Consider the following 25,006-nt stretch of genomic DNA (forward strand, 5'->3'; position numbering starts at 1 on the left):
CTAAGAATTTGCATGCATCATACATACTAGGTGGAGTAGAACTGGGGAATCCATAGCGGAGAAGGATCTGGGTGTTCTGGTAGATCATAAGCTTAATAATGGCATGCAATGCCAAGCTGCTGTTTCCAAAGCAAGCAAAGTGCTTTCTTGTATTAACAGAGGCATGGACTCCAGAGAGAGAGATATAATTTTGCCCCTGTACAAATCATCAGTAAGACCTCATCTGGAATATGCAGTTCAGTTTTGGGAATCAGTTCTTAAAAAGGATATTGGGGAAGTGGAGAAAGTGCAGAGAAGGGCAACCAAACTGATAAAAGGCATGGAGGAGCTCAGCTATGAGGAAAGGCTAGAGGAACTGAATTTATTCTCTCTTGAAAAGAGGAGATTAAGGAGGGACATGATCAACATGTGTAAATACATAAGGGGTCCATATAGTGAACTTGGGTTTGAGTTGTTCACTTTAAGGTCAACACAGATGACAAGGGGGCACTCTTTACTTCTAGAGGAAAACAGATTTCGTCTCCAAATACGGAAAGGTTTCTTCACCGTAAGAGCTGTGAAAATGTGGAATAGACTCCCTTCAGAGATGGTTCTGGCCAGCTCACTAGATTGCTTTAAAAAAGGCCTGGATTCTTTCCTGGGTGTACATAATATAAATGGGTACTAACATTTTTTTTAGGTAAAGTTGATCCAGGGAATATCCGATTGCCTCTCGGGGGATCAGGAAGGAATTTTTTCCCCCTGCTGTAGCAAATTGGATCATGCTTTGCTGGGGTTTATTTTGCCTTCCTCTGGATCAACAGCGGGTATAGGATTGTGTATATGGGATTGTATGGTTGGGTTTTCAATACTGTTTTTTTTTTTTTATGGTTGAACCAGATGGACTGAAACACACAGCTCTGCCTAAGCAGCACTGATCTGAGGTTTGAAGTAAAATACAACATACATAAGATAGGAGGAGGACATGGGGAAGGGGCTGAGAGATGCAAGTTTACAAAGATCACTTGGAGTTATTTGGGGGAGAGGATATGTGCTAGAGGGCACTTTGGGAGGGGACTTGCGCTAAGAGGAGGGTTGTATATGAAATCCGCCCCCCCCCAAAGTCCTTTTTGCTGGGAGAAGAAATGTAGGGAGATTTGTCGTGCTGGGAAGGGAAAAAGTATTTGTACTGGAATAAAGGTTTGTGCTGGGAGGGAGGATTTGGGGGGGCGGAAGGGGGATTTGCATGGGAGGATCTGTTCTGGGAGGGGGAGCATGCAAATTATTGGATTTTTATTTTTTTTGTTGCTGTCGCTGTTTTCCAGTTTGTCTAAAAGCTCTTTTGCGCAAAAAGAACGCTTTTTGGACGCCATGGTTGTTCTCAAATTTCCAGGCACTAAAAACTGGAAAAGCACAGGCAGGGCACTGGAAAAGTCACCAGGTGAAATCCTGGCATGATACAGTGTAATCCGTTAGGATCACAACTTTCTATCATGTCATTTAGTGTATTTACATTTTTGAATTTGCCGCCGGTTCCACCCCCAGTGCGTCGCAATGCTCGCAGGGAAGGGAACCGGAAGACAGGTGCCAGCATCGGCTGAGCACACAGCATAAGGACGGCGGGGGAGGACAGCAGGGGATCGCAGGGGAAGGTGAGTTTTAAAATATAAAACAACAGATTTCCATGGAAAACAATGTACCGCTTTTAACACAGAAATCTGGACATAATCAGACTGCCAGGGAGGTTAAGGTAGGCTCAGACATAGCAATCAAAGCATATTTTATAGGTACAAGGAGGCCACACCCCTCAAGCCCCTCCCACTGTTAAGAGTTTGGATACACCCATATTTTTGCGCTCCACAGATCACTTTTCCCCTCAAGTGTCCCTCATTCTGAAGTTCAAAAGTTGGGAGGTATGTAAACCCTGCCCCACCTCCTGGCATCTGAAACCCTTTAACAACGTCAGCCCTGGAAGGTTTTACCCCCTTACTGACCAGGCCATTTTTTGCGATAGGGCACTGCATTACTGTAACTAACAATTGCGCGGTCTTGCAATGCTGTACTCAAAATAAATTGATGGCTTTTTTTGCCCACAAATTTTGTAGAGCTTTCTTTTGGTGGTATTTGATCACATCTGCTGTTTTTATTTTTTGTGCTATAAACAAAAAAAGAGCAACAATTTTGAAAAAAAAAAAAAAACAATATTTTTTGCTTTCTACTATAAACAACATGCAGTAAGGCTCCATTCACACCTGGGCGTTTTCAGCTCCCAAAACGCTCAAAAGAAACGCTTCCAAAACGCCCAACAAGTAAAACCCCATTCATTTAAATGGCCCCTGTTCACATCTGAGCGTTTTGCAAAACGCCTGTAGCTGAAAAAAGTACATGAGCTTCTTTTTGGGCTGATTACCAGCGTTTTTGATAGATGTCAATGAAAAACGCCTGAAAAAATCGCGGTAAAATCGCGGTAAAAATCGCGGTAAAAAACGCTACGCTCAAGTGTGAATGCAGCCTTAGTCCAATTATATGTCGCTAATCACTGCCATTAGTAGTATAAAAAAAAAATCCCAGTATATACCATAGATCGTAGATGATATCGCTTTCATGCAAACCAATCAATAAAAACTTATTGGGATTTTAACAAACGCATGTAGCAAAATTACTTTTTTTTATCAGTGCTGCCTATCTGTGCCCATCAGTGCATCCTCATCAGTGCTGCCCCATCAGTGCAGCTCATCTGTGCCCATCAGTGCCTCCTGATCAGTGCTGCCTATCTATAGCCATCAGTGCAGCTCATCTGTGGCCATCAGTGCCTTCTCATCAGTGCTGCCTATCTGTGCCCATCAGTGCCTTCTCATCAGTGAAGCCTATCTGTGCCCATCAGTGCCTCCTGATCAGTGCTGCCTATCTGTACCTTCTCATCAGTGCAGCCTATCTGTGCCCAACAATTCTGTCTATCCATGTCCATCAGTGGTGCCTATCTGTGCCCATCAGTGCAGCCTATCTGTGCCCATCAGTGCCTTCTGATCAGTGCTGCCTATCTGTGGCCTTCAGTGCCTTCTAATCAGTGCTGCTTATCTGTGCCCATCAGTGCCTTCTCATCAGTGCAGCCTATCTGTGACCACCAGTACCTTCTCATCAGTGCTGCCTATCTGTGCTCATCAGTGCAGCCTATATGTGGCCATCAGTGCCTTCTCATCAGTGCTGCCTATCTGTGCCTCCTGATCAGTTCTGCCTATCTGTGCCCATCACTGCAGTCTACCTGTACCTCCTGATCAGTGCTGCCTATCTGTGGCCATCAGTGCCTTCTCATCCATGCTGCCTATCTGTGGCCATCAGTGCAGCCTATCTGTACCCATCAGTGCCTCCTCATCAGTGTTGCCCCATCAGTGCTGCTCATCTGTGCCCATCACTGCCTCCTGATCAGTGCTGCCTATCTATGGCCATCATTGCAGCTCATCTGTGGCCATCAGTGCCTTCTCATCAGTGCTGCCTATCTGTGCCCATCAGTGCCTTCTCATCAGTGAAGCCTATTTGTGCCCATCAGTGCCTCTTGATCAGTGCTGCCAATCTGTACCTTCTCATCAGTGCAGCCTATCTGTGCCCATCAGTTCTGTCTATCCATGTCCATCAGTGGTGCCTATCTGTGCAGCCTATCTGTGCCCATCAGTGCCTTCTGATCAGTGCTGCCTATCTGTGGCTATCAGTGCCTTCTCATCAGTGCTGCTTATCTGTGCCCATCAATGCCTTCTCATCAGTGCAGCCTATCTGTGGCCATCAGTGCCTTCTCATCAGTGCTGCCTATCTGTGCCTCCTGATCAGTTCTGCCTATCTGTGCCCATCACTGCAGTCTACCTGTACCTCCTGATCAGTGCTGCCTATCTGTGGCCATCAGTGCCTTCTCATCCGTGCTGCCTATCTGTGGCCATCAGTGCAGCCTATCTGTACCCATCAGTGCCTCCTCCTCAGTGTTGCCCCATCAGTGCTGCTCATCTGTGCCCATCACTGCCTCCTGATCAGTGCTGCCTATCTATGGCCATCAGTGCAGCTCATCTGTGGCCATCAGTGCCTTCTCATCAGTGCTGCCTATCTGTGCCCATCAGTGCCTTCTCATCAGTGAAGCCTATTTGTGCCCATCACTGCCTCTTGATCAGTGCTGCCAATCTGTACCTTCTCATCAGTGCAGCCTATCTGTGCCCATCAGTTCTGTCTATCCATGTCCATCAGTGGTGCCTATCTGTGCAGCCTATCTGTGCCCATCAGTGCCTTCTGATCAGTGCTGCCTATCTGTGGCTATCAGTGCCTTCTCATCAGTGCTGCTTATCTGTGCCCATCAATGCCTTCTCATCAGTGCAGCCTATCTGTGGCCATCAGTGTCTTCTCATCAGTGCTGCCTATCTGTGCCTCTTGATCAGTTTTGCCTATCTGTGCCCATCACTGCAGTCTACCTGTACCTCCTGATCAGTACTGCCTATTTGTGGCCATCAGTGCCTTCTCATCGGTGCTGCCTATCTGTGCCCATCAGCGCAGCCTATCTGTGGCCATCAGTGCCTCCTGATCTGTGCTGCCTATCTGTGCCCCTCAGCGCACATCAGTGGAGAAAAATTACTAATTTGCAAAATTGTATAACAGAAACTAAAAAAAAAGTTGTTGTTTTTTTTCAACATTTTCTATCTTTTTTCTTTTGTTTAGCCATAAAATAAAAATGCCCAGTGGTGATTAAATACCACCAAAAGAAAGCTCTATTTGTGTGGGGGGAAAAAAATGCTAAAAAATGTCATATGGGTACAATGTTGCTTGATACGCACAATTGTCATTCAAAGTGCGGCAGCGCGGAAAGCTGAAAATTGCCCTGGGCAGGAAGGGGGTGAAAGTGCCCGGTATTGAAGTGGTTAAAGTAGCGCAGTGCCAATAAGAAAAATAAAAAACAAAAAAGGTGAGCTGGTTATGAAGGGGGTAAAATCTTCTACTTTTGAGAAAAAAATATAAAATCTTCTGGCGTTAGAGGATAACGTGACGCACAGGTAGCCAATCCACAGCAACAATACCCAGGTGAGGCTGGTGCAAGGGTATGCAGGCAGCAAGTGGCTGAAGGAGATCAGCAGCATTGCAATGCAACCAAAAATTTAGAAGAAAAAAAAAAAGATTTACAGTTGTCAGTCAGCATGAAGATGAATGGGCAGAAGTGTCTATAGAAGCATTGGCATTGTAATGTGAGCGGCGGTAGAGAAGGAAGGCTCAGGCTGACTCTAGCACAGCCCTCTGAGGCCTGTCCTCACTCCTTCAGTGTAATAGGCTGAGCCGTCACATCACAGAACACCGGGCTTCCGCTTCCTCGGGTCACACATGGCTGCCAGCTCAGGCTCCGAGGACATGGAGACGGCGGCGGGGGGCTGCGAGCACTATATCCGGGGCTGTGAGCTGAGGGTGAGGAGAGTCCGGGGGAGGGGGACTATAGGGTGCGGCCATTATCCCCGGTATATAAGGAGTCGGGTGCTGTGTATACAGACAGCTGGCTGCACTACAGGGGAGCAAACCATAGCAATACCTTCATAGGAAGCTTCTAGGCTCTGAGCTGACTTATACCCTCAAGCAATGTCACCTCTTCACAACCAATTCTCACATTTCCCCTACATGGAAAGATCGCCATTTTGCTGGGAAATTACTTAGACCCCCCCCCCCCCCCCAAAAAAAAATGTTTTTTTTTTTTGTCACAAGCCCTGGGTGGTTGTTGCAACTTTTTTATATATCCCACAATATTTGCGTAGACATTTTTAAAACGCCAGTTTTTCAGGAAAAATGACACTGATGAACTTTAGTACTGTACACGCCAGTGTTAATTTCGTCGACTAAAATATTTTCATTGACTAAATACTATTTTAGTTGACTAAAATACGACTCAGTTCACACTATAGCGATGTCAGATATCGCATGCGATTTGCACCGCACTGCTGTGCAAATCACGTGCGAGGTCTGTGCGATGCGAATTCAGCCATGCAGATTGTATGGCTGTATTTGCATCACATTCGCACCAAAGTCGCAAAGGACCCTTTTTTTTTAGTCCGCACCAGAATGTTCACACCTATGCGATCCGATTCCTGTCCAAACTGACAGTTCGCACTGCGATATGCAAACTGATCTATGGGTTAACTTTGTATTGACACTCTCAGCGGTTTGCATATGGCAGTGTGAACTGCCTGCGAGTCGGGTGCGATGTAGGAACGCACAGTGGATTCGCAGGGTTCACACATTGTACCAATGTGAACCGGCACTTAAACAATTCAGATGACTAAAACTAAAATGGCATTTTAGTCAAAAGACTATGACTAAAACAAAATTGAATTTATATCACAATAGTTAATCTGTATCTGTAGTGCATGTTCAAACCGTAGCAGACAGCGGGCAGAATCACCGCGATTCTGCCCACGATCCGGAAATCATTGCAAATCGCGGGACGCCTGTGCGTTGCTGTTGATTTGCAATGGCACCCCAAACGATGTTGCCGCGATTTCCGCCTGCCAAATCGCGGTAACATCGTGCAAACAAAATCGCGGGTCGCATGACGCCCCAAAGAAGCTTTTGTACCTTTTTTGGGCGTCATGCGACCTGCAATTTTGTTTGCGTGATGTTACCGCGATTCGGCAGGAGGAAATTGCGGCAACATCGCACAGCGTTTGGGGAGCCATTGCATATCAACGGCAACGCACAGGCGTCCCGCAATATGCAATGATTTCCAGAATGCGGGCAGAATCGCAGTGATTCTGCCCGCGGTCCACTACGCTAACGTGAACGTAGCCTAAAGCCCCGTTCACATACAAGCGACGCTACTTCGGTCGCGGTGCGAGCAGCGCGCCGCGACCTCGGAGTGGCCACCACGGACTTCATAACATTGAAGTCTATGGCGATCGCCTCCTGGTCGCCCCAAAGAAGCTCCGGACCCTTTTTCTAAGTCGGAGCGACTTGTGCCGCTCCTATTAGAACGGGTCCGCAGCTTCCCTATGGGAGGCGACCTGTGAGGCGACCAGGTCGCCGTAGTGTGAACGGGGACTAATACCATAAATAATAAACATTCGATTTTTTTACTCCTGGAGTATAAAATGTTTGGCAGTTCTAAAGAAATAATGCATTCAAATGTAACTAAAATGTACTGCAGATTTTAGTTGACCAAAATACAACTAAAACAATTCAGATGACTAATATAGGACTAAAACTAAAATGTCAAAAGACTAAAATACGACTAAAACTAAAATCACATTGTAGTCAAAAGACTATATAACTAAAACTAAATCAAAATTTGATGTCAAAATTAACACTGGTACACGCAAACTCAATCTTATAGCACAATGTTTGGTAGAATATAAATTATACGGTTATGCTGAGTAAACAGACATCTAACATGTCTCAATGTACACTTTAGTACTGTACACGCAAACCAGGGTGGATAAAAAATTTGACGACTTTTTAAAAAATAAAAAAAAATCTGATTCTTTTTTTTTTGATTTTTATTAAATTTATTTTGATAAAATTCTTTTGAAGTAAAAGTCTATCTAAAGATAGTTTTCTATTTAAGATACATTAATAATTGAGTTTATTCAGCATGAAATGGAGCTTAGTTATGTAGCATGAGGCTGTATATTTGCAATGTTTACAGTTTTGGTAAACTCATTCAATGAATCCAAGCCCTGCAAGCTGAGATAACATGCACTGCATTGATGCATTCACACAATTTCACAGTAACCATGAGATAAAACATAGTTCAGAAATTTTCCTTTATCCCATTGTTTTGCAAATCTATGTACACTACAAACTGTATGATTGAATCAGTTCTGATATCGCTGTTTTTCTAACCTGACAAGCTATTATTCTAAAATCTTTATTTTGTTTACAAATACTGTATTGAAGATTCTAACTACCAGCAAGAATGAGTCCTTCCATTTAAAGAGCACCTGTCATTTCAGATCCATCATGGCAGCGCCTGTTAGCGGACATCCAGTCACCTGCTGCCGCCACGTCCCTCACCTTGTTGTGTCACTGCCACATCATCAGCCATCCTGGTAAAGTGAATGGGACTGTCAGTGAGTCAACAGCGGGTCAGAGGAGGAGCCGCTGCATGACAGAAATGCCGTTTGCTCTTTAAATTTAGGATTTAAATCAGGTTTTTTTACTAGTAATTTAAATCTACTTGATTTAAATTAAATCAACCCTGATGCAATCACAATCTAATAGGGAAATTTTTGGTAGAATGTAAATGATGATGTTACACAGAGTAAATGTGTTCCAAAAAATGTCTCGCTTTAAATTTGCGTACGCCGGTAGAAGGGTGACACATTACGGTACTTGAAAATCTCCATAGGTGACGCTTTAAAAGCCTTTACTGGTTATCAGTTTAGAGTTACATAAGAGGTCTGTCATGCTACAATTATTGCTCTCGCTTTGACATTTGCGATGATACCTGACGTGGGGTGCAATTAATGTATACATTTGCATGCCGGGCCTCCATGTCCATTCACATTTGCGCATGGGGGAATAGGGCGCTTAATTATTTATTTTTTTAAGGACCCTTTAACACTTGTACGACCTGAAAGTCATGTGACTTTGACGCGATCGAGACGTGACTTTTAGTAATGCCTGTGTAATCTTGAGGTCTATGGACCTCAAGTCGCATCAAAGTCAGACCAAAGTAGTGCGGGGACTACTTTGAAGTTGCTATAGATATGAACGGTACACATTGGAAATCATGGGGTACCACTTGTCATGCGACTTTGCAGTTCCAAGTTGCAGGACAAGTCACACACGTGAAAGGGGCCTTATTGTATTTTTGTTTTTATTTAAATAGATTTTTTACACTGTCCCTTTTTATTTTTGTGTGTGTTTTTTATATTATGAACGACATCCCTTGTGATAGCATGAGCAATGACAGTTACTGTCAGAGATCTTGGGGGGGGGGGGGGGGGGGGTCTATTAGACCCCAGATGTCTCCTCTGCTCTCAAAACAACAAACTGAAACCGGAAGTGACAAAATCCTCATTGCTTCTGTTTTCCAACGTCATAGAGAAGGGGTGAGTATGAATGATGTACTTACCTTTCCCTTTTAGCAGCCAGAGAGAGCAGTCGCCCCATCTGTGTCCTGTAGAAGTGATTGGTTGGCTGTAGAGCTGCTCAGATCACTTCTACAGGAAAGTCCATCACCAGCCACAAATTTGATACCAGGATGATGGCTGCAACCATCATCCCAGTATAACTCCTTTAATCTGAGGACGTACGGGTAGGTCGTAAGAGAGTGATGTGATTAAGCAAGTTAATTTCATTTTTTAGTGAAGTCACCCTCTGGTTCACACCATTGTGCTGCGTTAACCACAGGTACTATTTTTTCCCACGCCCACTAGAACACAAAGTTGTTGATATGACTAATATTGCTTCAAGCGGTTGTACTGGGGTGATACCTGCAGCTACAGGCAACACCCCAGTACCGTTTCTTAAAGCCGACGGTCGGCTTTCTTGTAATAACAAACGATGCGGCTAAGCAGTCGCTCAGCTGTTATTACAAGCAGATGGAAAGACCCTCCCCACCTTCTCCTCCTGCCTTCTTCCACGGCTCTGCCCGGGTCTCCTGTCCCACTGGGAGGCCCGAGCGACCAGCCGACACGTCTGCCGGGTGGCTGAAGACCCGAACAAAGCTGGAATCAGCTCTGATCGGGTCTCCGCTGTAAAAACCCAGAAGTGATGTCATGACACCACTTCCAGGTACTGGAGCCTTAAAAGCACCAGATTTAAAAAAAATTGACAGTATTCAAAACTGCCAGACTTGGCGTTTTTAATGCTTTTAGGTACAGAGGAGAGGTTTGGGGTCTTATTGACCCAGATCCCTCCATAAGGAGTACCTGTCACTGCCTATTACTGTCATAAGGGATGTTTACATTCCTTGTCACAGCAATAAAAGTAATAAAAAAAAAAAATAATTAAAAGGACAGTTTAAAAATAAAAACTTTTAGGCCCCTTTTACACTTGTGCGACTTGTCATGCGATTTCGGACTGCAAAATCGCATGACAAGTCGTTCTCCATTATTTCCAATGAGCCCCATTCATATCTGTGTGACTTGAAGTCGTACCGACTTCAAAGTAATCCCTGCACTACTTTTGCCATGATTTTGATGCGTTTTGAGGAAAAGACATTATAAGCCCAGTCAAGCTCGCATCAAAATCGCGACTTTGAAGTCGCACAAGTGTGAAAGGGACCTAAATGTGCAGAATATCTGCACCTAATATCAGCTATCGGCCTGAAGGGTGGCCAGGAAAATCAGTATTGGTATCATCCCTGAAAAAGACAATATTGGTTGATCCCTAGCACACATTACTGTGTTCAGCCCCATAAGGGCCAATTCACACTTCCCCTCTGTGAAATAGTGGAGCAGCTGGTGCAATTCACCGCTCTGGGTTGCAGCTGCATTAAAGGACATTGTGATGCACAATTAATCGCATCACACTGCTTTCTTATTTGTTTATTTTTCTACTAACTTTATTTAGTGTACAAAAGGTAGACTTCATTCACTCGCGTTGCCCAACATTGCAGTGCGATTCTGGCCGGTGTTCTGTAATAAAATTCAGCAGCTGGGCTGCGTTACAGTGTGAATGGGACACATAGGAAATAATTGTTTACTGTGTGTCCCTGCAGTGACAGACGTTTTACAATGGGATAAGACGCCTGTCAACGCATATAGTGTGAACTGGCCCTAAGATGTATCTTCAGCCCTGCTCCAGAGATCTTTACCATGCAGCCATGCCTGGCACTGCACAACCTTTGCACAAAAAAAGTCCAGACCGTGTCATCGTGCCTACCAGAATGCACTTGAATTCCTTGGTTGCGGACCAGGGATGAGCTCTTAGTCTAAACTTGCCAGGAAGCTGTCACTATGGACTGCCAGTAATAGGCATCTGAGGTTTTCCCCACAGCTGCATGTATACATCCCCTTAAGGCCCCATTCACACTTGTTGCAACTTTGAGTGCGACTTAAATGCAATTTTGGCTCTGACCAATGATAATGGATGATTGTTGCACAACTGTCATGTATAACATTCAGGTGCGACTTTTGAGGGTTTACATTGCAGTCTTTGGCACTCAGGATGCCTGAAAGTCAGACCAAAGTAGTGCAGGAACCTGTTTAAAGTCGCACATATTTTAACGGTTGTCATTGAAAAACATGGGGTGCGACTTGTCATGTCTTTTTAGTGTCCAAAGTCACATGACAAGTCGCACAAGTGTGAATAGAGCTTTAGGAGCATGTACTGTATATGCAAGGTAGGGAATGCCTCAGCCGCTTATGGTTGGTGGTCCACAGTGACAGCTTCTTGGTGGGTTCAGACTAGGATCTGAACATGGCTGAGCGCAGCCTTACTGTGAATGTTCTCCTCTGGATGGTTTAGGCTCCATTCACACTATGGCATCCCGGATCGCGGGCAGAATTGATGCAATCCTGAATCACGGTAAATTGTAGGATGCCCATGCGATCCCCGTCACTTCCAATGGAACCCAAAAAGAGGGGAGATTTTGCCGCGATTGTCACCTGGCGAATCTCGGTAAAACCGTGCAAACAGAATTGCGGGATGCCTGTACAAGAACTTCTTTTGGGCGACAGGCATCCCGCGATTCTATTTGTGCAATTTTAAACTCCTTAGGCGTCAATCGCGGCAGAATCGCACCGCGTTTGGGGTGCTATTGGAAGTGATGGAGATCGCACGGGCATCCCGTGATTTGCAGTGATTCGGGATTGCGGGCAGAATTGTGGCGATTCTACCTGCGATCTGGGACACCAAGATGTGAATGGAGCCTAAGGCGCTTGTTGAACAATGACCAAGCTGTCACCAAAAGGTTTCTGTTGAAGATTTGAATTGTGGCTACTATGACAGCCAATGATCAGGAAGTCCTGACGTTTACAACTCCTTAAAGGGTGATTTAAAGGCAGTGGCAGCAAGGGGTAAAGTAGAAAGGGAGGCTAAAATAATAAGTTTTTCACACTGCCTCACCACTGCTCTTAGGCCTCATGTACAAGAGTGATTTGGCCTGGGGAGTGTAAAAAATGGGCGTTTCTTGGCGCCCAGAGGCACAGGTGGTACAGCTTCCTTTTTAAGTAAACCCATGAGGACAGAAATTTGAGGGTTACCAGTGGCTGATTTGATTTAAAGACGCAGATTCTTGATCTCAAGCCTTGTGTTTTTTGTGTTTTTTTTAGGCTCCTTGCTGTGGTAAATTTTACACTTGTCGATTGTGCCATGATAACAAAGAGACGCATAAGATGGACCGTTTCAAGGTCGTGGAAGTCCAGTGTCTAAAGTGCAAGTGCATTCAGAAGGTATATTATTTTACGTTTTTTTTTTTTTGTATATGTAAGTGTCAGTTAAACTGAAAGGAACATTTCTGAAGTGATTGTTAGGCTCCAAGTCACATGAAAAACTCGCACACCATTTTTTTCAATGAAACCTACTCAAATCATGGTGACTTAACGTAATTGTAAAGTCTTGTGTTTTTTTTTTTTTTTTATTAAAATAACAAACGTGTTAGACTTACCTCCTCTGTGCAGTTGGTTTTACAAAGAGCAGTCTGGATCCTCCTCTTCTCAGGTCCCTCTCTGTGCTCCTGGCCCCTCCCTCCTGTTGAGTGCCCCCACAGCAAGCAGCTTGCTATGGGGGGACCAGAGCTGAGCTTGAGCTCGGTGTGTCCATTCAGACATAGAGCTGCTGTTCGGCCCCACCCCCTCTCTCTCCTGATTGGCTTACTGAGTTTGATTGACAGCAGTGGGAGCCTGGACCGCCACTGCTGTGTCTCAGCCAATCAGAAGAGAGTCCCGTCACACTTGGACATCGTTGGATAGAGAGGGGGATCAGGTAAGTATTAGGGGGCTAAGGGGAGCTGCTGCACAAGAAGGCTTTTTACCTTAATGCATAGAATAGATAAATATCATTTAGATTCACACTTTCTCATAACCTGGGACAGAGGATAAAATTACAATGATTAGAGGAGAATGCTTGTACACAGAGCAAAGTATAATTGCAAAAGTTACATCAAAATGGGCAGTAGTGTATAGATATAACGTGGAGGAAATAATATTTGCTTGTTATATATGCAGTCTTGCTGCATAGTGATTGTACCTTACTGCTTCTCTTTTCTCAGTGCAAGTATGTGGGTCAGCTCAGACCGGTGATGGTTCACTGAAAACCATACAAACTTTTAAATTGTATTTGTCATTCAGGAAGGTTGTTGACTGCACCCACAGAAAGCCACTAGACTAGATGGTTGTTCTATGGAATACCATTGGTAATATCCTATACAGCTAGCATATACAACTTTGTGACACCACAAATTACTTTAGCTAATGTTTACAATGAAAAATGATTTATTACATTGTAAAGAAAATATACTAATGCTTTTTAAAGGTATTCTGCCTTCATTTTCATGATTTTGTTAATTTCCCTTTTTTTTTGTTCTCTCCGTTCTCCCCTTCTCATCTCCTTTTTCTTCCTCCCTTCACCCCTCTTGTGCCTTCCTGCTACCTTCTTTATGTCCCCTACTTTCTTTTTCTTGCCCCTTCTCCTATTTTCTCACCCCCTTCTCCTATTTTTTCACCCCTTCTCCTATTTTCTCACCCCCTTCTCCCCTCTTCTGGTCCCCTTCTTCCCCCTTCTTCCCCTTCTCGTCCCCTTCTCTTTCCTCTTCTCGTCCCCTTCTCTTTCCTCTTCTCGTCCCCATCTCTTTCCTCTTCTGGTCCCCATCTTTCCTCTTCTCGTCCCCTTCTCTTTCCTCTTCTCGTCCCCCTTCTCTTTCCTCTTCTCGTCCCCCTTCTCTTTCCTCTTCTCGTCCCCCTTCTCTTTCCTCTTCTCGTCCCCCTTCTCTTTCCTCTTCTCGTCCCCCTTCTCTTTCCTCTTCTCGTCCCCCTTCTCTTTCCTCTTCTCGTCCCCCTTCTCTTTCCTCTTCTCGTCCCCCTTCTCTTTCCTCTTCTCGTCCCGCTTCTCTTTCCTCTTCTCGTCCCGCTTCTCTTTCCTCTTCTCGTCCCGCTTCTCTTTCCTCTTCTCGTCCCGCTTCTCTTTCCTCTTCTCGTCCCCCTTCTCTTTCCTCTTCTCGTCCCCCTTCTCTTTCCTCTTCTCGTCCCCCTTCTCTTTCCTCTTCTCGTCCCCCTTCTCTTTCCTCTTCTCGTCCCCCTTCTCTTTCCTCTTCTCGTCCCCCTTCTCTTTCCTCTTCTCGTCCCCCTTCTCTTTCCTCTTCTCGTCCCCCTTCTCTTTCCTCTTCTCGTCCCCCTTCTCTTTCCTCTTCTCGTCCCCCTTCTCTTTCCTCTTCTCGTCCCCCTTCTCTTTCCTCTTCTCGTCCCCCTTCTCTTTCCTCTTCTCGTCCCCCTTCTCTTTCCTCTTCTCGTCCCCCTTCTCTTTCCTCTTCTCGTCCCCCTTCTCTTTCCTCTTCTCGTCCCCCTTCTCTTTCCTCTTCTCGTCCCCCTTCTCTTTCCTCTTCTCGTCCCCCTTCTCTTTCCTCTTCTCGTCCCCCTTCTCTTTCCTCTTCTCGTCCCCCTTCTCTTTCCTCTTCTCGTCCCCCTTCTCTTTCCTCTTCTCGTCCCCCTTCTCTTTCCTCTTCTCGTCCCCCTTCTCTTTCCTCTTCTCGTCCCCCTTCTCTTTCCTCTTCTCGTCCCCCTTCTCTTTCCTCTTCTCGTCCCCCTTCTCTTTCCTCTTCTCGTCCCCCTTCTCTTTCCTCTTCTCGTCCCCCTTCTCTTTCCTCTTCTCGTCCCCCTTCTCTTTCCTCTTCTCGTCCCCCTTCTCTTTCCTCTTCTCGTCCCCCTTCTCTTTCCTCTTCTCGTCCCCCTTCTCTTTCCTCTTCTCGTCCCCCTTCTCTTCCCCTCATCCCTCTTGGCGTCCCCTTCTTCTCCCCTCCCCATCTTTCTACCAATGTATACTTGATGCACAGTAAGAGCAACACAGGAGGGACATCAAAAGGTTTTTAGACCATAGTGTTAGAAGACATTTTAAAATAGAACACGGTCAAAGCACTTTTGGCCTGCGGTTTCTATAGAAAGTAAACACGGACTGTTTACATCTGTGCAGACTTTTTTGATCTTCAGCCAAACGAATATCCTCAGCAGTAGCAAGTACAAATAATTACAATATTAAAACATCAACCTTTAACAAATATGTAAGACTAGCACATAGGAAACAATCTCATGTACATAAGTATTCACAGCCTTTGCCATGACACTCAAAATTGAGCTGATCATTTTTGAGATGTTTCTACAACTTAATTGGTGTTCATCTGTGGTAATTTCTGTGGTAATTTCTGTTGATTTAACATGATTTGGAAAGGCACACACCTGTCTATATACGGTTCCACAGTTAATAGTGCATGTCAGGGCACAAACCAAGCCATGAAGTCCAAGAAATTGTCTGTAGACCTTCAAGACAGGATTGTATCAAGCTCTGGGGAAGGGTAGAGAAAAATGTCTGCAGCATTGAAGGTCCCCATGAGCACAGTGGCCTCCATTATCCATACATGGAAGAAGTTTGGAACCACCAGGACTCTTCTTAGAATGGGCCACCCGGCCAAACCGAGCAATCAGGGGAGAAGGGCCTTAGTCAGAGAGGTGAGCAAAAACCCGATGGTCATTCTGACAGAGCTCCAGCATCTCTCTGTGGAGAAAGGAGAACCTTCCAGAAGAACAACCATCACTGCAGCACTCCACCAATCAGGCCTGTATGGTAGAGTGGCCAGACGGAAGCCACTCCTCAGTAAAAGGCACATGGCAGCTTACCTGGAGTTTGCCAAAAGGCACCTGAAGGACTCTCAGACCATGAGAAACAAAATTCTATGGTCTGACTGAACTCTTTAGCCTGAGTGGCGAGCATCATGTCTGGAGGAAATCAGGCGCCACTCATCACCTAGCTAATACCATCCCTACAGTGAAGCATGGTGGTGGCAGCAACATGCTGTGGGGATGTTTTTCAGTGGCAGGAACTGGGAGACTAGTCAGGATCGAGGGAAAGATTAATGCAGCAATGTACAGAGACATCCTTCATGAAAACCTGTTCCACAGTGCTATGGGCCTCAGACTGGGGCGAAGGTTCATCTTCCAAGAGGACTATGACCCTAAGCACACAGCCAAGATAACAAAGGAGGGGCTATGGGACATTTCTGTGAATGTCCTTGAGTGGCCCAGCCAGAACCCAGACTTGAACCTGATTGAACATCTCTGGAGAGTTCTGAAAACGGCTGTGCACCGACACTCCCCATCCAACCTGATGGAGCTTGAGAGGTCCTGAAAAGAAAAATGGGAGAAATTGCCCAAAAATCAGTGTGCCAAGCTTGTAGCATCATACTCAAAAAGACTTAAGGCTGTAATTGGTGCCAAAAGTGCTTCAACAAAATATTGAGCAAAGGCTGTGAATACTTATGTACATGTGACTTTTTTCCTTTTTTATTTTTAATAAATTTGCAAAGATTTCAAACAAACTTCTTTCACGCTGTCATTTTGGGGTATTGTTTGTAGAATTTTGATAAAAATAATTTAATCCATTTCAGAAAAAGGCTGTAACATAAAATGTGGAAAAAGTGAAGTGAATACTTTCCGGATGCACTGTGTGTGTGTATAATATATATATATACACTGTGTGTATATATTAGGGATCGACCGATTATCGGCAAAGCCGATATGCACTTTTCCCGATATATCGAAATCGGCCCCGGAGGTTACTGATATTTGGGGTAAGTGCTGTACCCGAATGATGCCTGCAGCTAGAGGCATAACCCCGGTACCGGCGTTCATAGCCGATGATCGGCTTTCTTGTAATGACAACCGATGGGGCTGAGAAGCCGCTTGGCTGTCATTACAAGGAGCGGGAGGGGACGTCGTTCCCCCCCCCCTCCCGCCGCCTTCCGCGGTTCGCCCGGGTCTCTCGTCCCACAGGGAGCCCCGGGCAACCAGCCTGCACGGCCGCCGAAGGCCCGCTCAAAGTCGCATTCAGCTCTGATCGGGTCTCCATGCAAAAACCTAGAAGTGATATCATGACATCACTTCCGGGTGCTCTGCGTCAGATTTAAAAAAAATGACAGCATTCAAAACAGCCAAACTTGGTGTTTTATATGCTTTTAAGTGCAGAGGAGGGTTTGGGGTCTTTTAGACCCCCGGATCCCTCCACAAGAGTACCTGTGAAGAAAAAAAAATAAAAAAAAAAACAATTTTTTTAAATGTACAAAAATATTGGTGCATATCGGCCGATACCGATATGCATTGGCCAAAATATTGGAAACGAAAAACCGATATCTATCGATCACTAGTATGTGTGTGTGTGTGTGTGTGTGTGTGTGTGTGTGTGTGTATATATATATATATATATATATATATATATATATATATATACACACAGTTGGATATAGAACATAAATGGTATGTTCGCTTATACAGACATACTGTATATACAGTCTATCTCAATCATATAATTTGGTCCTGTGTTGCACCACAACGGATTTGAAATGAAGCAGTCAAGTTTTGATTTGATTGAAGCATAGATTTGTATCTTTTAGCCGGTTCACACTATGGCGATCGGACTTGGGGGGCAACCTGTGAAGTCACGTGCAGTGCGACTTGCACAGACTTCATAAAATGAATGTCTATGCAAGTTGCTCCAGGTCGCCCCGAAGTAGTACAGGAACCTTTTTCTAAGTCAGAGCGACTTGTTTTCGCTCCTATTAGAACCATATTGTATTACACAATGGACCGCAACGGTCCGCGACTTGTCAGGCTGACAAGTCGCCTGACAAGTCGCATTGGTGTGAACGGCCTCTAAGGGGTTTAACAATAAATATTTTGAGTGTTTAGGAATTGCAGCCATTTTACACCACCACCCCCCCCCCTCCCCCATTCCTTCGAATATATATTATTGTTAATATGTTTTTAATTTTTTTTTTTTTAAAGCCAAAACAAAAATATTTTGCCAGCGTCCAAATCTTTATGGATCTAAGGCCTCATGTACTGATAAACAGAAGTTTAGGAGCAGTTGGGTGTTTTTTTTTTTTCAGCAGCCCCTGATCTCTCCTCTATGTTATCTTGTCCATCCATGTACACTGACTATTTTATAGTCCTTTGGGGGCAGTTGAGTTTAGTGTCATTTTTTTGAAAGCAAAAAAATGCATCCTGGACAGAAGTTTATTGGCTTTTAAAATGCCAAATGCATGTAACCGCTTGCAAACGTGTGTAAATGCGGTAAATCGCGTTTATAACCATTTTTTTATGGGGAAACATTTCTAACCATTTGCAGTGAGAGAGATGGAGAGAGACTCTCTAATGTGCTAGTCTTATTTGTTAAAGGTTGTTGTATTTGGATAGGGGTCCCTGATCTTTATAGGATTGTAATTATTTGTACTTGCTACTACTGAAGATATTCATTTTAGAAACATAGGTATGTTTTTGTTTTTATAGGTTAGGGTTGTGTTGTACCATTTTTCTTGTTTATGAGTTAATACTATATTGTGGTTATGTAGTTTGCTCTGCACACATGGCTTATTAATAATTTTGCCTTAGATTCTAATCTGGGAAAAGCTGGTCAACATGCAATTTAACCGACACAGACAGAGCCATGTTTTGCCTGTGACTACCCAACCACTAACCTCTATAACATCCATCTTTGCCTTGCCATCTACCCTCACATACATGTCCAAAATATTTTTCAAATGCATACATAGGCAATGAAGCATTGGTATTTACAAGATTATGGCCACATACACACAGTTACTTGCATAGCCGACTGTACGCAGCACATGCAGCTTCCCGTGCGGGGGAAGTGCGTTGAAACTTTACGCTAGGCACATTGGAATGCCTACAAATATCTTTGTGCATTAACTTATTTTGTTTCAGATTGCTTAGAAGTAATCCTATAATTACATTTATGTTTGTGTAAAAAAAAAAAATGGAGTGCTTCCATTTCTTCCGGCAGATTATTTAGGTAATACACTAGTGACATTTACTCAGATATAAACTTGTGTAAATAATACATGATCCAGAAATTCCAGCCTAGTTATTACCGTGCATGTTATTTGGAGAATCACTTGACTTCTGGTCTTGTGGCTAAACATCTTGTGTTCTGTCTGTTCCCATTATAGCTTTTTGAACATTGTAGTTTTTTTTAATAATCTTTTTTTTGCATAAGTCCAGACTATCTGACATCTGCACTTAAAAAACATTTATTTAGAATAACTTTAAATTCATACTCTCAGTAAGTAATGCATATGTAATACTTGACCTGCCAAAAGATTTTAATTCTGTGATCCACACACATCTATCGCACTACACAGCCAGGCTGGTAACATAATTTCTTCTGAAAATTAGGTAATCTTAGTCATGTTCCTGACTACCAGAGGTGTGTTGCACAGGTACAATCTGCCAAAAACAAATCTTCTGGCAGGCCAAGACATAAAATATATATATATATATATATATATATATATATATATATATATATGTGTATATATGTATTTAAAGTGTGGATTTAACTCTTTTCCTTAATTTGCCCTTTTACAGACTCCAAGAGAGTGCTTTTATGGGTTCTCTTTCCCTAATAAATTTCTTCCCCTAAATTCTTGCTGATGAACTTTATTGCACGTGATAAACAAAACCAAGTCATAATCTCCATACTCCCATGAAATGCTTTTTGTGATTAGTGCAAATGTGCAAGGCACATGTCTTAGATTGACATGAAGAAAAAAAGGTAAAAAATGCATCAAAAACAAACCAGAACGCATCAAAAATGCGTGAGAACACGCTTACAGAAATGTATCCTGAGTGCAAAAATGTGGCAATAACTGGCCATAAAGGAGATCTCCAACCATGTGGTTATACTATGTTCATGTAAACATGCTTCACCCCGACAGCAGAGTATAACTACATTCCAGACCATGGTAAAAGTGTGTGTGACCTCATCCAGAATAATCAAACGCCTGAATAAAATCTAGCAGCTGCTATATTATTATTATTTTAAAAAAGCATGCCAACAATTAAAAAATGATGGGGGGAAAAAAAACACGCCAACATTAAAAAAAAAAAAAAAGAAAGCGTGGGGTCCCCCCAAAATCCATACCAGAGCCTTATCCAAGCATGCAGCCCAGCAGGTCAGAAAAGTGGCGGGGGTGGACAAACAAGCAAACCATACCAGTCCAAATGCCCTCAACATGGGGACAAGATGCTTCGAGGCAGGGGAGGCTCTGCCCCCTCCCCCCCTTGGCGGTAGTTGTGGGGGTGTGTGGGCAGGGGGCTTATTGGAATCTGGAAGCCCCCTTTAACAAGATCCTGCCATTCCCCATGTGAATGAGTATGGGGTATGAGTAGGAGTACCCCTACCTATTCACCAAAAAGGTGTCAAAAAGTAATAAAAACACAGACAGTTTTTAACAATTCCTTTTATTAAAAAATAAATAAAAAAAAACAGTTTCCCTCAATGTAAATCAATGGTCAATCACAATACCCGCCCACGGCCGGCACTCGAAAAAAAAAAGAGTTTGGCAGATGTGTGTTGATATCTCATGCCTGCAATACCTTCAAAACAAAGCAGAGCTAAAGCTGAATTGAAGCCTCTCAAAAGCTGCAAGTGCTTCAAGCGATCTTTGTTATAGACTTCTATGGAGGCTTTGAAGATTCTTTGGAGCACCACTAAAGCGACATGGGGTATAATTTTTGAAGCAAACGCAAACAGGAACTGTAAGCTTATTTACCATTTTTTTTAGTGACAGGTGCTTTGCCTGGCGTTCAGAGAGCTTTAAAAAAGCGTGTCTGAAGCGATGTATACGAGCCCTTCAAGTGATTACAAACAATCACCTTGTAAAACATCCCATTCAGGCTGGGTTCACTCTTAATAAAGCCGGTTCACACAGTTCCAAGGCAGCCACGATACGCATTTGGAAAGGGTCCTGTTCGTCTTTGGTTCCGATTCAATTGCGAATTCGGGCAAAAATTTAGACCTGATTCACACCTGAATAAGTGTACAGCCAAAATAATAAAGGCAGAACATTTTTGTAGAGATGTATATACTTTTTTTTTTTTTTTTTATTAATGATCACATTCCCTCTGTTCTCAGCTGCATAAGAGCTGGGGGAGGAGAAGCAGCTGCACACTAAGCTTACCAGTAAACAGCTGTGCAGCGGGGCCTGTCAGGACAAGCCTGATCATTGGAGGAGAGCACGTTAAGTTCTCAGCATAGCTAGAGAACTGACCAAAGCGTGTTCTCCTGCTTAGTGTGGTCAGTTTTTACCGGAAAGCAAAGACTGGCAGTAACACCAGAGATTTCACACAAAGGAAGCAATACAAAGAGAACAGGTTACTTTCTCATACAAGTACATGGTACAGCAGTCACATATCAGGAATATGAAGTGTTGGGGTAGCAAACGCTTTAAAGTGTAATGACAGCCAAAGCGCTTTTTTTTTTTTTTTTATTTTGCTTTAAGTAAGGAATGATAAAAAAAAAAAAAAAAACCCTCTTAGGTTTTTTTTTTCCATCTGTGTCTCATTGGAGAGCCAGCAAGGGATTGACTGCCATTAGGTAAAGTGACAGCCACAGAGCAATGGTTTTGCTGCTGATGGTGTTGCTTGTGGCAGATTTACCAGTGTGATATGAGCTTTAGGCCTGTTTCACACAGGCTTCAGCTTGTATAAGAGCAGTGTGTACAGCAAGCTTTGACAAAGCATTTGCAGAGCTTTCAGCAAGCTTTGTTGAAGCTTTTAAAGCGGAGTTCCAGTTCCCTAAACAATTTTTAGTTGAAGACGCCTGTAGCTTTGACAAATCAAGTACATGAAGATTATCAAACAGTCATAATGCATTTTGTTTTATTTTATTAAAAAATAAGCTTTTACTTACCTGATGTCAGAAGCAGGCAGGTTCCATTCTAGCTGTGGTCATCTGAAGCCCTCCCGCATTCATTTCCAGGATTTCTGTGCAGCTGGCTACCCAGCATGCACCCGGATTTCGCGCCTGAGCAGTAATATCACAGTGCGGCTCTCCCTCCCGTGCAATTACGTAATGCATCAGCTGTTGCTGCATCCCCACCGCGTCCCAGTACGCATGTTCCGTCCCAGTGCGCATGCACAGTCAGTCACTGATCTTGGCTGTAGGTAAATTGTTGCTTAAGTCCGCCTATTCGCGTAATTTCCGGCCTGCAAATAACGCGATATTTCGTCCCTAGGCGATTCGCAAGGAGCATGGCATCACGGTGCTATCCCAGGGGCCCTTGCAAATCGCCGAATGACGTAATCGCCGAAGCGTCCACCATAACAGCGGCGGACGAAAATAGAAAATAAAAGGTATTTGCATAAAAAAAAAAAAAAAATGACTAAGATTGTGAAATGTATTACTAAAGTCTGAATGATCTAAAGGGACTTAAAAAAAAATATGTGGAACTCCGCTTTAAAGTACTATTCAACTCCAGTTTGTAAATGCTGAACACGTATCCTAATGGGAGTGCTGATTGCCATTTTAAGTAAGCTGCTAGCAGGCTTCAGCACTTCTTGAAGCTTCTTGAAAGCCTATCGAAAGCTTGCTTAAAGTGGCAATTAGCACTCTCATTAGGATCTACTATATGTTCAGCATTTACAAACTGGAGCTGAATGGTGCTTTAAAAGCTTCAATAAAGCTTGCTAAAAGCTCTGCAAATGCTTTGTAAATTCTTGCTGTTCACTCTTCTCTTATACAAGCTAAAACCTGTTTACAGCTTCTGGTCCCACAGCTGCTAGAAATAATGCTTGGTGGACCCTGCTGTTCTGTGGAAAGATGTTTTGTTCTTTTATAGAGAATGTTTCTTCCTTATACAAGTCTTACCCTGCTTTTCCTTTCTTTCCAAGAATAGAACTGGGTGATGGCTGTGAACAGTTAGCCTAAAATAGATACAACAATCTGGGAGTAAAGGAGATGGTGGGATTAAAGAGGACAGATCATATGAAACAGGAAAGTGGAGATTTTGCCACTGATTTCATGCCATACCGAAAAGAAAATTGCTAGTAAACTGTTGGGTTGGTAGTGTTTTCTATCAGTCCATAACAAGACTAAATTGGCTAATAGCAGTGCTATCGCTGGACAATCATCGAATCAGTTTCTGTCTTTCATCTTCATTCCTCATAGACCTTTTAGGTCCCTTTCACACTTGTCCTGCGACTTGGGACTGCAAAGTCATACCCCATGATTTCCAATGAGTATCATTTATATCTGTGTGATTTCAAGCCGCAGCGAATTCAAAGTAGTTCCTGCACTACTTTGGTCCGACTTTGATGCAACTTGAGGTCCATAAACCTCAACATTACACAGGCATTGCTTCAAGTCGCTTGACTTTCAGGTCGTACCAGTGTGAAATGGGCCTTAAAGGGAATTTTTCTTCTTGCCCCTATACCTTACAGGTCATGAAATTCAGGTTTTGGCTTAATGCCAGTCTGTTGTCAGTCTCTCTTTTGGGTTCAAAGAAGTATATGAAAATCCAGCATGGAGATGATGATGATTTATACTAGCAGAAATAGTTTTGCATTCATCACATTAGCACATCTCGATTTCCAAGAGAGGCCTTCTGATAACTTCCTACTTTAGCGATCTGTTGGAATCCACTGAAAAGCAGTGGGAAGGGAGAATTTTATCAGGATATTCCAGAGCTTTGCCTAACATCCTGGCATATAAACTTTTAAAAGCAAAGTTTAAAGAAGAACTCCGGGGGAAAAATCCCTACGCAGTGGCGCTGTGCCCGCACTGCATGGGTTAGCTGCTCATTTTGTTCAGGGGAGCTCAGAAAAGCTAAACTTACCCGACCCTTTGATTCTCTGGAAAACAGCGGTGGACTGTTCCTGTCATTCTCATGTCCAGAGCTGGTCTATGGGCATGATGATGTCAGAAACAGTCCATGCAAAAGAACGCTAGTGTGGGAGGGGCTGAAGCAGCAGGGACCAGTCTTGCGCTCAGAGGATTAGGTAAGTATATCTCTGCTCTCCGCACCCATAGACAAAAACGAGCAGATATCCCATGCAGTGCCGGCAAAGCATGGGATTGTTTTCTTAAAGTTTGCTGTAGATAGGTGTAGATCACTCTAGGGTTGTGCACTTTATACCTGTAGCAGTTTTATATTTTCTTCCATGACAGAAATGCCTTTAATAATTGTATTATGTCTGTAAAAATAATACACAGCATGGACTCCAAAGTGTTTCTCATGCTAAAATTGTGTGCCACGCTCCTAGTAAACAGGAGCCATGGTGTGGAAAGTATGGCATATGTGTTTTAGTGGTGGCACCCCAAAGTAATGAATTTAGATGCCAAGCTATCAGTCTTTCTCTGTGACAGTTCCTGTATTATTCACAATATGGCAAACATTGATTTGTTTTCATATTTATTTTTTCTTTAGGCTCAAAAAAGTTGTGAGCATTGTAATCATGTTTTTGGAGACTATTACTGCGATATATGTCATCTTTTTGACAAAGACAAGAAACAGTATCACTGTGATGGATGTGGAATTTGCAGGTATGTCTTGTGTTTATTTTATAAATTGCCTTCATAAACTATTATATGAATGTGAAGTAATTGTGAAAACACAAAGTAGCAACATTTCCTTTGCAGAACAATAGTGAACTGACATATGGTTCCTCCGGTGGGAGGAACCATTTGGAAGAGAGCTGCAGAATTCTTACCTTAAGGACCTAAGGAAATTGGGTTCACCCATAATTGGTTTGGGCCCAAGGTTGTTTTGCAGCATGGAAGGAGTTGTGCAGTCTTTTTCTCAGCGTTCCAGTTTTGTTACATTTGATTGGTCAGAATAGCGTTTTCTGCCCTTGTGTAATTTCATTGGCCAGGGGGACATGTGGGGAAGCTAGCATTGGTTGGGTGTTGCGATTCCCAATCAGATCTGCTCTGACTGCTGGTGGGGAGAGCCATTTCTTCCTGAATATGGTTTAATTGGCCTGGGAGGAGGCCGAGGGACAGGTTGGGTGTTGCGGTTCCTTATCAGGTTCTCCCTGATGGCTTGTGGAAGGAGCCCTAGCCATTCAAGCTA

At 43.6% G+C, this 25,006-nt stretch overlaps 1 protein-coding gene across 1 annotated transcript in view; it reads left to right on the forward strand.

Moving 5' to 3' along the window:
• Window positions 1-5,303: 5,303 nt before the first annotated feature.
• The window catches only part of RCHY1 (ring finger and CHY zinc finger domain containing 1), a 54,398-nt gene continuing 34,695 nt past the window's right edge, over window positions 5,304-25,006 (forward strand). The window contains exons 1-3 of the mRNA XM_082271132.1: window positions 5,304-5,406; window positions 12,207-12,326; window positions 24,362-24,477. Coding sequence (XP_082127258.1) covers window positions 5,326-5,406; window positions 12,207-12,326; window positions 24,362-24,477 — 317 coding nt within the window. The 5' untranslated portion in view covers window positions 5,304-5,325. The remainder of the gene's footprint in view (window positions 5,407-12,206; window positions 12,327-24,361; window positions 24,478-25,006) is intronic.

The sequence above is a fragment of the Pelophylax lessonae genome (assembly GCF_965119305.1).
Source record: "Pelophylax lessonae genome assembly, chromosome: 1".
Classification (NCBI taxonomy): Eukaryota; Metazoa; Chordata; class Amphibia; order Anura; family Ranidae; genus Pelophylax; species Pelophylax lessonae.